The sequence below is a fragment of the Labrus bergylta genome, chromosome 20, assembly GCF_963930695.1.
Source record: "Labrus bergylta chromosome 20, fLabBer1.1, whole genome shotgun sequence".
Taxonomy (NCBI): domain Eukaryota; kingdom Metazoa; phylum Chordata; class Actinopteri; order Labriformes; family Labridae; genus Labrus; species Labrus bergylta.
The window spans coordinates 17,380,583-17,395,412 of record NC_089214.1 but is presented as its reverse complement, the minus strand read 5'-3'; the positions used below and the strand labels follow the sequence as shown (position 1 = coordinate 17,395,412).

The following is a 14,830-nucleotide window of genomic DNA, read 5'->3' as shown; positions in this document are numbered from 1 at the left end:
CCCCGACTTACAGCCTTTCACATTCAGTGCTCATAATTAAGAGGCACATACATGAAAAACACCGCACATTATCTTTATTAAAGGATGAAATGATACTGAATGTGTGTAACCTGTTCGCGCCCCTATAAAGACTTATTTAAGGAGTAGACTGAGTCCCTCTGACCTCTGTCTCTTATATCTCCTCTCACAGTGACGAACTACAACAATGTGGTGGAGGCCGGCTCAGAGTCTGATGATGAGGACAAGCTGCACATTGTGGAGGAGGAAGGCAGCCTGGCCGACGGGGCCGACTGTGACAGCACCCTGCCGGACGAAGAGCACCCGAGGGAGCACTGCTGGGACGGGGGTGAGACAAAACTCACAGGGAACATTTATCCTTATGACACACATTAACACTGAATCCTGAAAAACACACACACACACCTCATCTCACCACCCACCATTTCTCCAATGTTCTGTGACTTGTTTTACATTCTCTTTAAACCCTGACAGCAATAAATGAAATGTTCTAAAGGAGGTGTTCGCACATCCAACTATCTCATGAAGTACTGTGGGGACATCAAAGTGTCACATTGAAAAAGAAAAAAAATCCCACACACTTCTCTTGCTGAAAAAAATCCCCAAAGTTTCGGCCCCTCTGAACCAGTGTGAAGTCTGTTCTCAGAAAAGGAATAGAGGGACTGAAACTTTGCAATTGATTAAAAATAAAAATGGTGATGCCGAGCAAGAGTAGAGTGCGCAATTATTTTTTTCCAAAGCAATACATTAAATCAAATTCTTTGACCCCAAAAATGTAAACATTCTGCATAATTGGCTGTCCCTGTGCTTACACAAGTCAGTCAATCATTTTGCTCAAATTAAGAAGATAGTAAATGCCCCACATTCTCACCTGCACCTCTGTCGCCCTACTCATGTGTGCTCATTAAGCATTAGCAGAGATCTTTACTAACAGCTCAAGCTATTCATCTTCTTAGTTGGATACTTTCATGATCTAATAAACTCATGCTCTACATGTTTTTTCAAAGTTGCCTACCCCAGATATATATCTATCCCAGTTCTGCTTTAAATGGTTTTCTCAGAATGTGAAAATCATGCCATGGGGGAATAACAGTAATTGCTTCACTACTTGCCAGAATTTGTTCTCAGACAAGTGCCAGTTTATTGAGGCGAGGCAAAGGAAAAGCTTTGATGCTAGAAGAATAATCCAAATCACACCGTCAGATTTTTGACTTCATCGTAAGTATCAGAACTTCTTAGGATGTATATTTTTATAGCGAGCGTCTGCTTTCTTTGTCAGTCCCACCATCTTTTGGCTTTGATTCTCGTTCCTGATCTGCTCAGTAAAAGAGCCTCACTTACAAAACGCCTGCAGTACATGAATGCAAATGTGCCTTCTTATTGTTATGACATCAAAAGTCTTACTGTTGCTGTTTCGTTTTGATCTCAAGTGACGTGACTTTGGCTATGTTAAGACACATCGCACTGACATCTGTGCACAGTTAAGTACCGGGCTTTTGTCTCATTGTGTAACACAGAGAGTGAGGAAACAGGTACTACACGTGGTGGGTCTCCAACTAAGGCAGGAAGTATGATATTAAACAAAGACAATGCCAACAGAGGGAGAGACCTTCGAGAACAGTAAATAGCCCCGCAACCTGAGTGCTTTATGGCACGGGTGGGCATTGGAGGGGCCGCCGTGAACTTCTCTTTACCTTCAAAACCGTGTGGAAGTGACATCAGAGGCAGTCCGCCGCCACAGGAAGGGCTGATGTCACCCCTCCACCGAAAACAACAATTGCAGGTGCTGAAGGATGTTGGTGTTTCAACCTGCACTCAAGGCCTCCTCTCTGCTCTTTTAACCTCACACCCCATATGTATATACATGTGTGTGTGTGCATTTATGTTAGTTTCAGGTCTGTGCCAAGTACAGTATGTACTATAACACCGTGACAAGCCCTTATGTAGTGAGATACTCAGCCACAGAAATATTATTTCAGGGTGTTGTTCCTTGCGGATTTTGGCCGGATCATCCGTGCCTGAGAGATGTGTGAGGCTGAGGGGGGCTCTGATTTAGCAAGAGGTCAAATTAGCACATGCAAAAATGTTTACAGTTTAGGGAGGGGTTTTTTTGGGGGGTGGGGGGGGAATTCCTCTCCAATGAGTTGACCTCAAGTCAGTTTCACTTGCAAGGTTTCGGTTGCACATGCACGCATTCATGCACAAGCTGAACCACCACAGACCTGTGCACGGTGTAGCCACCTATTCCCCAGACCATGCTGTCATTTTCATCACTGCTGTCCAGCTGTACCTCTGAGCATAAAGGGAAAGTTGGAGGAAGAATAATGTCATTGGTTTTGGCCTCGGATTGTGAACATTAAACACTTCAAAGCGTGAGTTACATTGAAACACCTCAGAGCGCTGGCTGCGTTCCACAGTTATGCCTGATCAGGCATATTTTCTTTTGCCTTCACGCACGCACACACACACACACACACACACACACACACACACACACACACACACACACACACACACACACACACACACACACACACACACACACACACACACACACACACACACACACACACACACACACACACACACACACACACACCCTCTCTCTCTTGCTCTCTCCCAGTCTCATACATCATATACACTCTGCTGTCGCTCTGGATCGGACTGATGAAACGCGGAGAAAGCCACAGTCCTTTAAACAAACACTCTTCTCTCGTCTCTCATCCCTCCCTCTGTTGGTTTCACTCCTGAGAACACAGAATTCTCTGGAACAGCCTTGAAAAGTGACCACCACCCACTAATCTTCTCTTCAGCGCAGCCCAGTTTGCTTCAAATTAAAAACCTTGACACCCCATCTCCTGGGAGTGCCGCGCTCCAAAAGGGGAAGGTGGTTTTACGGCTTTTTGCTATCTTTCCTCTTCTTTTTTTTCTCCCCTCCTGTGTTTTTGCTAACACTCCTCTCCCCCTTTCGCTGCTCCTCGTGTTGTGAATCATTCCTCTTGATTATACGGTATCATGGGCCCCCTGCTCGCTGTCATTACTCATTCACTCCTAAATGATCATGTAGTGGTAGAACAGTGCGGTGTCAGTGCAGCAATCTGCAGCCTGAACTCGTCTCATACAGGCTGAATACCTCCAAGAGAGGAAAAGGTAGAGAGAGTGTTGGCCTGGGAGGGCGTCTCCTTTATTTTGGTTGAGTTGTAAAGCTTGATTACATCTCAGAGAAAAGGCAGGGTCAAGCTGGAGAGCTTTGATATCATGAGGCTGCACTTAATGAGAGTGAAAGGCTGGCTTTTAACTGCATGGAAATACAGCCTCGGAGAGTGCTGGATGGCACTTGTGCACTACTAGAATATTCCAACCTCTCCCACACGATGACACTTACTTTGTCACTGTTGGCCTGACACGCAGTGATGATATTTGATGTTTCTTAGAATTGCTCTCAAATCCATTTGGACCTTTTGTGCAGCAGGAACACCTACATTCCTGCGTGCCATATGTCATGATGTGACGCTAAAACTGAGCCTCCCTTCTGCACAGGAAAGGAGAAATCCCCGGAGAGCAGGAATGATTGTCCGGTGGAGACAAACAGGACAGAATTCTTGATAGTGAAGAATAAGCAAACCATGGTGGATTTGGAAACACATCACATGTAGCATCAGACTCACCTCCTGTTGATGGGAGATAAAGCGAAGCCTCTTTCCTAACGATTGTGGAGTATTTAAGCTGTTTGTACAAATTCTTATCATTGATATGTCCCACCCGTCCAAGATAGAATCTACTGATGTACAACCACAGGAAGCAGCAGGGCCAACAGGTCAGCCAGGACAGGAAATGCAACACGGGAGACCTTTGTAAAATGTTGCAGAGATTTAGGAGAGACGGTTAAGAGAAAAGGGATGAGGAGAGAGTGGGTGGTCTGCTGATTTTTTGTTTCTAAGATGTTCTAAGGTTAGGTAACTTAGGTTACAAATGAAGACAAAAATACAGATTTAAAAAAAAAAAAGACTTTAAAAAAGCAGCAGAATGCCCCGCGACAGCCTCCCGCGGGCCTTCATTGTGGGGGTTTTGAACTGATTTTCCTCTTGTGCAGTGGTGCATTCACATCCCTGCGTCAGCACATAAATGGCCTGTGTGATGTTTCATGTCAGGGGAGCAGCCTGATAACACGGGGCCGCCTCTGAGAGGGAGAGAGAACCCTTCTGGCTTCGCTCTTAACAAAGAGCTGAGACACACACACACACACACACACACACACACACACACACACACACACACACGGAGTGAAAACAACAGCTTGTCATACCTTTGCACCACAAAAGCCCCCAACTGGGAGTCTACTTCACACACATGCTCAACATTTAGTCGCCTAAAGGTGTGTTTGAGTGGGAGAGATAGACAAATGTCAGATCAGCACTTTCTCACATTCCACGTTTTTGTTTGTTTCTTGTAAACAGGAAACAGAACTGTGACAATTTACAGTTTGACAAGTTTGAATGCACAACAGTTTTTTTTCCGTAGTTCCTCTTATCTGTTAATTTCAAGTCTGCAGCCAGCAGACAGTAAAGTCTGAAAGCGAGTCTTTTTAACCTTACAAAGACAGACCAGCATGTCTCTCTCTGTTTGCAATAGAAACATTAAGATAAGCTTTGTGGCTGTTAGTTGTAGCTTCACATTTAAGGGGGCGAATTCATGTATGCTGTGTGTTAATCAGTAAAGCAAAAACTTTTAGATTTGCTCCCATCAGCATGCGGCCGAGGGAAACAGGCTATAATAACTGAATTTTTAGTGAGCAACACAATACATGTGTTGATCTATAACTATCTCTACAGATCAAACATATAAATATCGTTATCAGATTTTTTGATCTCCCCAATATCGATATCGCTTTCGGCCCCAAAATTCCAAATTGGTCTGGCCCTAATTGAAATAGACCATCGTTATACTGATGGTCTTGTTTGCTTTTGGACCTCATAAAGAAGCATCAGTATTGATTTCAGTCCGTTTCATAATGAGCTGAGTACTCCCCGATGAAGCTTTAACAGACAAGTCTATGTTTGCCAGGATTCTGTAATGTTGTAAGACATTAAAATAAACAACAATCAGAGCCTCCCAGTGGCAAAAAAAAAAACACCCAATTACCTGCAGGGATTACAGTCTGCGATCTACTGGAGAAACATTCAAACGTATTTTACCTTTCAGTCATTTAGACCCCAAAATATATGGAAGAAGGGCCCAGGTTTTAAAACACCTGATTTCTTCTGCGATGCACTGATGTGAGAGTGATTTAGATTTTCTCAACAAACTCCTGAAAAGAAAGGAATTCTGAGTATTTCCAAAAATGCCAAACTGTTTCTGATGCTAATAAAATGCACTTAACATGTAGAGAGGGTGTTGTTCATGCTGTTGAGGTCATGGGAGAAAAGCTGTATGATATGTGGGGGGTTAGAGGCCCCTGAAGTGATCCTGAGCCTCCGCTGCATGATGAGAACTTCACAACTGAACTTTCTCAGCACCTGCTGCTGGCTTCTGCTTTACACACATGTTCACCAACACACAGCCTTAATTATCTGGTCTTTAATAACCATGGCAACAAATGACTGTGCGTATTGTCTCACAGCTTTGTTAAGGTGCACCAGAGGAAGCTGGAGCAGGGCTGTATGTAAGTGTACTGGTATTCAGTGTGTGTCGGTGACTCATGAAGTGTTACACCTGTTCCCCTCTCTGAGGAGAACACAGCTGGCCCCATCTGTCAACACACTAACACACACACAATTCACAAAACACAATTTTCAAATCTCCTCTGAGCAGGAGGGAGTTTACATCAAGCTGTAGAACATCTGCACAGTAAACACCACCACACTATCTACAGTAGCCTAACTTTGCTTTAAGCGGATAGCTCAGCCTTGTAATTATCCTCGGTAATGATACACACAGGCACACTGACGTATCCATAGAGGAATAGAGACCGAAACACAATCTTTGGTTCCGGTATCCACTTCAGGAAGCTCTGGGAGAGAAGAGACGGAAAGAGGGAAGGAAGCTCTCGTGCATCCTAAACTCCATCCTCAGGTTACACTTCCTATAATCCGCAGCTCGGTAATTAGCGCTCGTTAGCCAACTAGCCGGGCTCATGAGATGAGGAGCAGGCGCTCATATACTGGGATATTAAGCACAGTCTGAAGGCCAAGCCTCTCCAGAGAGCAGAGCCTGGTGTGTGTGTGTGTGTGTGATATCAATCAACTACAATACATCAGGACAAGACACATCACCTAATTATCAGTCCCAGACTCGACGAGTACCTTAGCTAACATTGTGAATAAAAGCTTGCAAAGAGCATGATGCTCACACTGTAGCCTGTGGCCTTTGTGGCTAATTAGTTTCCTCATTCTATTGTGAACAGCAGCATCAAGGATGTTTGTTATTTCCCTACCAGCTTCATTCCAGCCGAGTGAACCTGCTGTCATCAAAGGCTGTAACATATATGTACATAATGACTCTGTGACATTATTGGATTATCACATTTCATGTTCAAAGGTTTTGGTTTCATGTGCACAGCCTGCATCAATAGAAAAACATGTAAGAGGGTAATCGATGATATCTTTTTGACTCTAATGAGAGCGTGTTTGTCGCTTCACAGTGAAGGAGGATTGTGTGTCAGACGCCGAGGATGATGGCAGCACAGATGCCCTCATGGAGGAGATGCTCCAGCAAGGGGACACGGCCGTCATCTACCCAGAAGCCCCGGAGGACGAGCCTCAACGCCAAGACACGCCGGATCCCAGCATCCACGATGAGAACGGTACAGGAAAGCACCACAAGGCATCGACAGCCCATTCATGTTATACAAAAATCTGGAAAATTCACCTCGAGGAATCCATCACACAGTGATGCTTAAATGGGCTTCGTCTTTGTCTCCCACTTCCATGTCATTCTTTCTACGTCTAGTCTTGCCCCCTCCCCACTTGAATTTTTTTTGTTTTGGCAGAGTGACTTCAGTTTTGACCGATGCATGTAAAAAGCATTAAGCTTTAAGCTAACAAATGTATATATGTTTTTACTTGTAGGGCACACGAGCAGGGTGTAGGGTCCCTACAACACACACACAGACCCACACACACGCACAGACCCACACACACAGTTTCCACCTGAGAGCTCACAGTCACTGAGCTCTCACACTATTCCTGCACCTACCCAGTAATTACAGGCCCCCTGGAGATGGCTCTACCTGCTCCCCTTCTCACCTCTGGTGTAAACTCCACCCCATTAACACCACTCTCCGACATCATTACACACACTGCCATTTGTTAAGTGCAGCACACTGGGGCCTTTATTGCTCCTGGGCTTTTGGCTTTTACCTGCTGCAGCTGGGGGGGGGGGGGGGGGGGGAGAGAGAGAGAGAAAAGGAGGAAAAGAAACGGCAACACCTGAGTAAATTTGTCACGTCTGTGCGAGCTCTGACTCACAGCTACCTGTGCGATACTGTGTGTGCGTTCTCATCCCCAGGCCCTCACCTGTACCGCAGGGGAACTTAATACATCACCTGTTAACGAAATAATGCTTTACCTGTGTGGGAGCCTGGGCCACTGAGACCCGCTGCTAACCAACAGGGATCCACACAGGCGGCTGATGTTTACAAAGCTCACTTTTTCTTACATGCGTGGGTGTTTCTGAAACGCTTCTAAAGCACAATGGGCAATCAAAAGATGGAATATCAAACCAGTGAAAGCTGTAATTGCTCGGCTTTGTGTTAGCAACAAGCACAAAAGCAAAATAAAATTCAGTCAACAGAGTGTGTTGTGTTTAAAACGGCAGGAAGGCATTACTATGGATCACTAATCAGCTCTCATCCATTTGGTTACCTGGGTGCTGTTTACCTGTGGGGGAGGATCTGTCACCGATTGGTGAAATAGCAGAGGAGTGTTACTGGTCGGCCTTGTGTAACATCAAAGAGCCCTCCCTGTTGACCGTGTGTTTTTTAACCCCTTCTTCTCCTTTCACTCTTACATATGTCTTTATCTCCTCTTCTGTGTATTTTCTCCCAGCAGGAACCCCTGATTCGTTCTCCCAGCTGCTCACCTGTCCGTACTGCGCACGTGGCTACAAGCGTTACAGCTCCCTGAAGGAGCACATAAAGTACAGGCACGAGAGGACCGAGGAGAGCTTTAACTGCCCCGAGTGCAGCTACAGCTTCGCGTATCGGGCTCAACTGGAGAGGCACATGACAGTCCACAAGAGCGGACGGGATCAGGTAAAAAAAATAATAAAAAAACAACAACTGTATGACATACAAGTCAGGGCAGGAAACTAAATAAATAGATTCACTGCCATAAACTGAAAAATCACCTGCCCTGTTGTCTTCAAATGTTTGAATGTCTTCATTATTGCTCTTAGTTTTATAAGACTTGAAGTAGAAACTGTTTCTCTGCTTTAATCATTGATCAGTCAATCTAAATGTACAAATTAGACACGTGAAAGAAATCAGTTGCATTTAAAATGATTTAAGGAGGACAACACAAATAAAGAGTACAATAATAAAGATAAAGAACACTGATTGTAACATGTTAATTACTGTTAACTAAAAAAAGAGTAAAGTAAAACTAAAAACTTTGAGGCTGGGGATTTTTTTCCTCTAAAATATCAATATTTCCTGCCCAGTATAGTAATACATGTGTGTCATATCAGTATTACACTAGACATATTCTCTAGCGTGTCTTCATTACCTGTGATTAGTATGAGTAGAATACTTAATTATTCAATGAGAAAGTGATTTCTAATTATGCAAACCCACATGGATGCTTAAGTCTTGTTCCTTTAGCAGCCTGCTTCTCAACGTGATAAATAAACATGAGCTTTTGCCCCCAATTGATTAATGACACAGTGACATGAATTAGTAGCAGTTCAAAGGTTGTGTTTTCATTGTGTATCTCACTGAACGTCCCCTCTCTCTCCCCCCCCTCATCGTCTGACAGAGACACATCACACAGTCGGGAGGCAATCGTAAATTCAAGTGCACTGAATGTGGCAAAGCATTTAAATACAAGCACCATCTGAAGGAGCACCTACGCATCCACAGCGGTGAGTGGACAACCCCTGTCACCATGGCAGCATACTGTGTATGTGTGTGTGTGTGTGTGTGTGTGTGTGTGTGTGCTAGTGTTAAATCTCTGCTGGCCACAGCTTTTTTAATGTCCATTGGACAAACATTTATCTTTTATTTATGTTAAGGCCAATTCTCTGTATTTAGATCTCCTTCATTGTGTTTCAGTGTATTGTGAGCTCATATGTGACATAATTGTATTTCTTTTGGCATTATGGGACAGCAATTAGAGAAGGGCATAGCCCAGTGGTGCCATTACATCAACATTTAAGCATCGTTGAAATGCATTAGAGCTTTTTCCTGCCACCCTGCTCATAGCCAAGCTTGTTCATTTAGCTTCATTCACTAATGGAAATCTGTTTCTCGCCCCCCTCTTTTCCATCTCTCTCTCTCTCTCTGTCTGTCATACATATTGTGGTTTTATTCAGGAGAGAAACCCTACGAGTGCTCCAACTGCAAGAAGCGCTTCTCCCACTCAGGCTCATACAGCTCCCACATCAGCAGTAAGAAGTGCATCAGCGTCATCTCAGTGAACGGCAGGCCACGCTCGGGGAACACCAAAGCCCAAAACCAAGGTCCGTCACCTGTGCTGTCCACGCCACCCTCAGTCCTCCGCACCCAGATTAGAGAGAAGTTGGAGCACAGCAAGCCCCTGCAGGAGCAGCTGCCCCTCAACCAGATCAAGACTGAACCTGTGGACTACGAGTACAAGCCAACATTAATTACATCTTCTTCTGTGACCGCCATGAACGGAGGGATTTTCAATGGAGGTGTTGCGGCTCCTCTGCAAGGGACAGTGCAGGCGGTGGTCCTTCCCACTGTGGGGCTGATGTCACCCATCAGCATCAACCTGGCAGACCTGCAAAATGCTCTAAAAGTGGCAGTGGATGGAAATGTTATCCGCCAGGTGCTAGAGAGCAATGCCAAAGGACAGGGGCAGCTGAACTCGGGGTTAACCACTGGAACTCTCCACCCCGCACAGCAGCAACTCATCTCAGCCATCAGTCTGCCCATTGTGGGTCAGGATGGAAATGCAAAAATCATCATAAACTACAGTCTAGACCCCAACCAGGGCCAGATCACAGCCAAAAACCTAAAGCAAGAGCCTGAGCAGATCTCACTGGCTCAGAACACCACAGACACCTTCAAGTCCCAGAAACTTCCTGAAGATCTCACCATGAGAGGCTCCAGGCCCAACAAGACTAAAGAAAAAGAGGAAAAGACCACTAAAACTTGTCTCCTGTGTGATAGCTGTCCCGGTGGGCTGGAATCTCTCCATGCCCTCAAGCACTGTAAGAAGGACGGACTCAGGCTAAACGGAACAGGCCTGGATAAGTCCGAGTCTGCGGTTGCTGCCCTGCTGTCAGAGGGAGGACTTTGCAACCAGCCCAAGAACCTTCTGTCCCTGCTCAAGGCCTACTTTGCCTTAAACGCAGAACCTAGCAAGGACGAGCTGGCCAAGATCTCTGACTCAGTCAGCCTACCAATCAACGTGGTTAAGAAGTGGTTTGACAAAATGCAGGAGGGCCAGATATCACTGGGTGCACCAACACCTCCTTCAGAGGAAGAGGACACCTGTGAAGCTAGCAGTGTGGTGTCTCTGGTCCAAGGGAAGGACACGGCCATGAGCCCCTCTGTGAACACAGACAGCCCTACAGAAGCCACACCAGCTGAGGTCAACGGCAATCACAGCTCGCCGGCCTCCCCTTCGCCACTAAATCTTACAGCAGGAGGTCCCGTCCCAGCCCAGCCTTCCCAGAGCACTGAGGGACCCCTAGACCTGTCGCTGCCAAAGCCCGCAAGAGAGGAGGCGGACAGAGTGGTGGCTAAAGCCCGTGTTTACCCCTCCCCTCCCTCCGGCTCTACCATTGTGGATGAACCCCTAAACTTAACTTGCACAAAGAAAGAGGCATCCCCATTCTCAGCCATGGGCGGCAGCCCTATCGCACTGTACGCCAGCCAACCAAGTGCCAAACCCCTGGACATTGTGACCACAATGCAATGCCTAAGGGCACTATCCACTAACAACAAACAGACTATCCTGATCCCACAGCTGGCTTACTCCTATACCACTACAGCAAGCAGTCCAGCAGGGACCCAAACACAGGAAACCATCCACCTCAATGGAATCAAGGTGAGCAGCTTACCTCTGAGCTGCCTGCTGAGCTCCTCTGTCTGTGATTATAGTATATTTGGACAATTTTCAAATATGTATTATTTATTTCAGGTAGATTTGCACAACAATACCACTCTCAAATTTTTTAACTGAAGATTTCAAACATGTGGAGACCAATATCAGTACTAGTAGATATAAAATTCATGCCAGCTGCTTAGCTTAGCTTTGGGCAAAGGCAGGAGACAGAAAGCTTGGGTCTCTTCAAATGCAAAAAGCTGTCTTAACCATTTTTTTTACTTATTTTACTTAATTGATGATGTATCATTAGGAGCCTAAGTGGTTTTATCCCCTTAAAATGATGGAAAGAAAAAACAATGACTGTGACTTTAGTCATTAAACTGGTCAAGGACATAAGCATCCATATAACTACAATGAGGCGTATTTAGACTTTGAACTTTCAACAGATGAAACATAGTACATCTCAATAGTGACCGGGTAAAGAGCTTGTGGTAGTTTTTTTTTCAACCCTTGGAAATAGCCGAACTAGTTGTCTCTATAGTGTTTTTGAGTGACCAGCTGTTATATTTATAATTATGGTACAGAAACAAGAGTGGTACTTATTTTTTTACTCTTTCCAACAAAGCTTAAAAGTACATTTCTGAAAAAGTCAAACTTGCTCTTTTTTCTTTCCTTCCTTAACAATGACTTACTGTTTAAAATACTGTCTGGAAAAGACTTATTTAAAATGTCTACAGCTTCATAAGCTACCTCAGCCTTTCAGTTGTATTACAGTTTTCTACTCAGAAAATCTTATTCTACAAATTAACTGATATTCAGTGTCTACTCTGAGACATTTTGAGAGGTAAGTGGATTGGAATCAAGTTGGCTTTTCTCTTTTGGGAGCGATCAATCAAACCCTTCAGTCCGGATCATTACTTCTTATTGTTCAAAAGCATTGGAACATGATAGATAGTCTGAAAGAATCTTAAATCTAATCAATAAGTCATATATAGGAATGTCAGAATTCAGCGCTTTGTAAAAATGATAGCCCTTAATAGTTCTTCATTGTGGAGACACCTAATGGGCCTGTAATGATGGATGTAGATCTGTGTGTGTGAGAGTGATCTTGCCGGGCTGTCACCAGGAGGACATGAGGCTGCACTTTACTGCAGAGCCCCTATTGATCTGCTGGAATCTGTTTAAACGGCGCACCTCTGCCTGCCTCATTGATTTATTGTTGTTGTATTATACTTTCATGTTAAGTGGATTGGCATAGACCTGCCCTGTAAAAACAGAGCCCGGTGTATTATATATCTTCTCCTTAATATTGCCCCACATCCTTTGACTGCATCACTGATGAGTTTTACAAGCCCAGGGAGAGAGTGGGAAACTGCAGGTGTGCTCATAAGCTGTTTCATAGCAAGGAAAATATTGGTTAAGTGCAATTTCACAACTGTCTCCAGAGAGAGCCATGAGGAGGTTATGACAGGGCATCATTTCCTGCAATGCACACGCACCACTTGTTAACTATTGGTGTTAAAGCTGGACTGATACAGAGACTGATAGAAGCAATTGCCAATATGGCTGCCAAAGTGAATTTTTTTAATCAAATCAGTTTATTTATCATTATTATCAGTGTTTCCCCTACCATTATATTCTTTTATTTTTTTTAAAGATTTATTTCTGGGCTTTTTGTGCCTTTATTGTAGGGATAGGATAGTGGATAGAGTCAGAAATCAGGGAAAGAAGTCATTTAAGGATACCTTTCCGATAGAATATGACATCTGTCATTAAAAGTAACACATGAACACCAAGATTCCTTCAAGTGTTTGTGTCGCTGTGTCGGCATGTCGGCTTGTCCCCACCCCCCCAACGCTTTAAACCTAGGGGAAACACTGATTATACATTATCGACCAAATCTTGTGCAGACCAATCTCTGCTCAGCTCTGCTACATGTGCGTCAGACTGTGTCCAGAGTTATAAACAATGGAGTTAAATAATAAGCTCTTCTGGACAAAATATGTGCAACTCAACTTATAGCCCCAGGAAAGGTTTCTGCATATTATGTTCTGTAAAAAAAGTTTTCATATTGGCTTATATCAGGACAACACTTGTGATAGGACCATACAGGCTTTGATTTATCGGCTAAAAGATTTATCTGTTCTGTTGTGCTGGAATTATGGAAAACCTTCTGAGTCACTTGTTAACATAGAAAAAGTCTTTTTTTAAGTCCCACTAATACATCTGTGATTTGTCATTTTTCTCCAGGAGGAGAGGCAGGACACAGGCTCAGAGGGCGTGTCCACTGTGGAGGAGCAGAACGACTCAGACTCGGGCCCTCAGAGGAAGAAGATGAAGAAGACAGAGAGCGGCATGTATGCCTGCGACCTATGCGACAAGATCTTCCAGAAGAGCAGCTCGCTGTTGAGACACAAATATGAACACACAGGTAAATACAAGTTTATTAAGTGTATCTCAGGCCAACATTAAAAAAAACACAGAACCGGAACGTGTCTAAATGTCACGTACTGTTGGCTCTGTTGGGAAAGATGAGTCAGAGTGTGAGCAAAAAGGGGATTTTGAGCTCCAGCACAACGAAGGGTGGACAACTCCCTTCCAGCAGGTATTACTCAACATGCACAGAAGAGGTCTGAGAAGTTCTTTCCGCCAACTCCCCACCTCTGCACTGCCAGCCTCTCATGTGAAGCACCAAATGTTGCAAGAGGCAAGCTCTGGTAGTGATTTGGATTTTCTAGGATGATGATTCTGTGGCCAAGTGCAGGTCAACGCTCTCAGAGGCGTTTCAGTTTTTTTCTTTATTACTCCGATACCTGGCGTGCAAACACAGTTTTCAGCTCCAAATGACCTCATGAAACTAGCTGCTCCCTGCCTGGATAAAGTTTCCTTGAAGGTTTTTGGAGCGCATTTGCTGAGATTTGGTTGTATTGTTTTGACACGTTCTCCTTGGATACATTGATGATAGATGTTGTTATGAACATCAACATCAACCTTTCACACACCAATGTAGGGGGATTCACTGATTGCACTGCTGTGATTGGTTTTCTCTTCACTTGTTACTCACTTTTTAAAAATTGTAGGGCATTAGGTGAAAAGCAAATCAACAACCCAAAAGGAAAAGAAATCTCAAGAACATAATTCATCATTAAATCTAGGCAAAATTACCTCGTTTAAATTATCTCAATTATCTCAAAGAACAGTCTTATTGGCCATCTAACCAGTATATATAATTCCATCACCCAGTAGTCGGATGGTACATCAATTGATGAGATGTAGGTGTAAAAATAAAAGTTGTCATTTAACTTATTCTATCCTTCTTACCCTTGATGAAAAATAACCACAGAGATTTAATAACCAGTAAAAGTTTTACCCATGAAACCCATATGTCTGGCACAGTCTATTAAGACTATTGAACTGCCATTCTTCAACACTTGGACATATGGAAGTGATACCAGAAAGTACCAATTGTTTTTTCCTACATCACTCTACAGTGTTTATTGTTTTCCTGCCATGTCTGCGGTTCCTCGCTCAACATTATTTCATTTTTCTCAAACAGAGATGTTGATGCATGTTTTGTT

The 14,830-nt window shown here is 44.1% G+C and overlaps 1 protein-coding gene across 2 annotated transcripts in view; it reads left to right on the top strand.

Moving 5' to 3' along the window:
- Positions 1-14,830, top strand: part of zeb1b (zinc finger E-box binding homeobox 1b) — a 57,073-nt gene that overhangs the window by 38,644 nt on the left and 3,599 nt on the right. Inside the window, exons 2-7 of one of the 2 annotated variants that reach the window (XM_020638570.3) lie at positions 191-346; positions 6,659-6,820; positions 8,067-8,269; positions 8,991-9,096; positions 9,547-11,252; positions 13,503-13,683. In XM_020638570.3, coding sequence (XP_020494226.1) covers positions 191-346; positions 6,659-6,820; positions 8,067-8,269; positions 8,991-9,096; positions 9,547-11,252; positions 13,503-13,683 — 2,514 coding nt within the window. Of the gene's footprint in view, positions 1-190; positions 347-6,658; positions 6,821-8,063; positions 8,270-8,990; positions 9,097-9,546; positions 11,253-13,502; positions 13,684-14,830 lie in introns of both variants that reach the window. The other variant, XM_020638569.3, reaches the window with a different exon arrangement.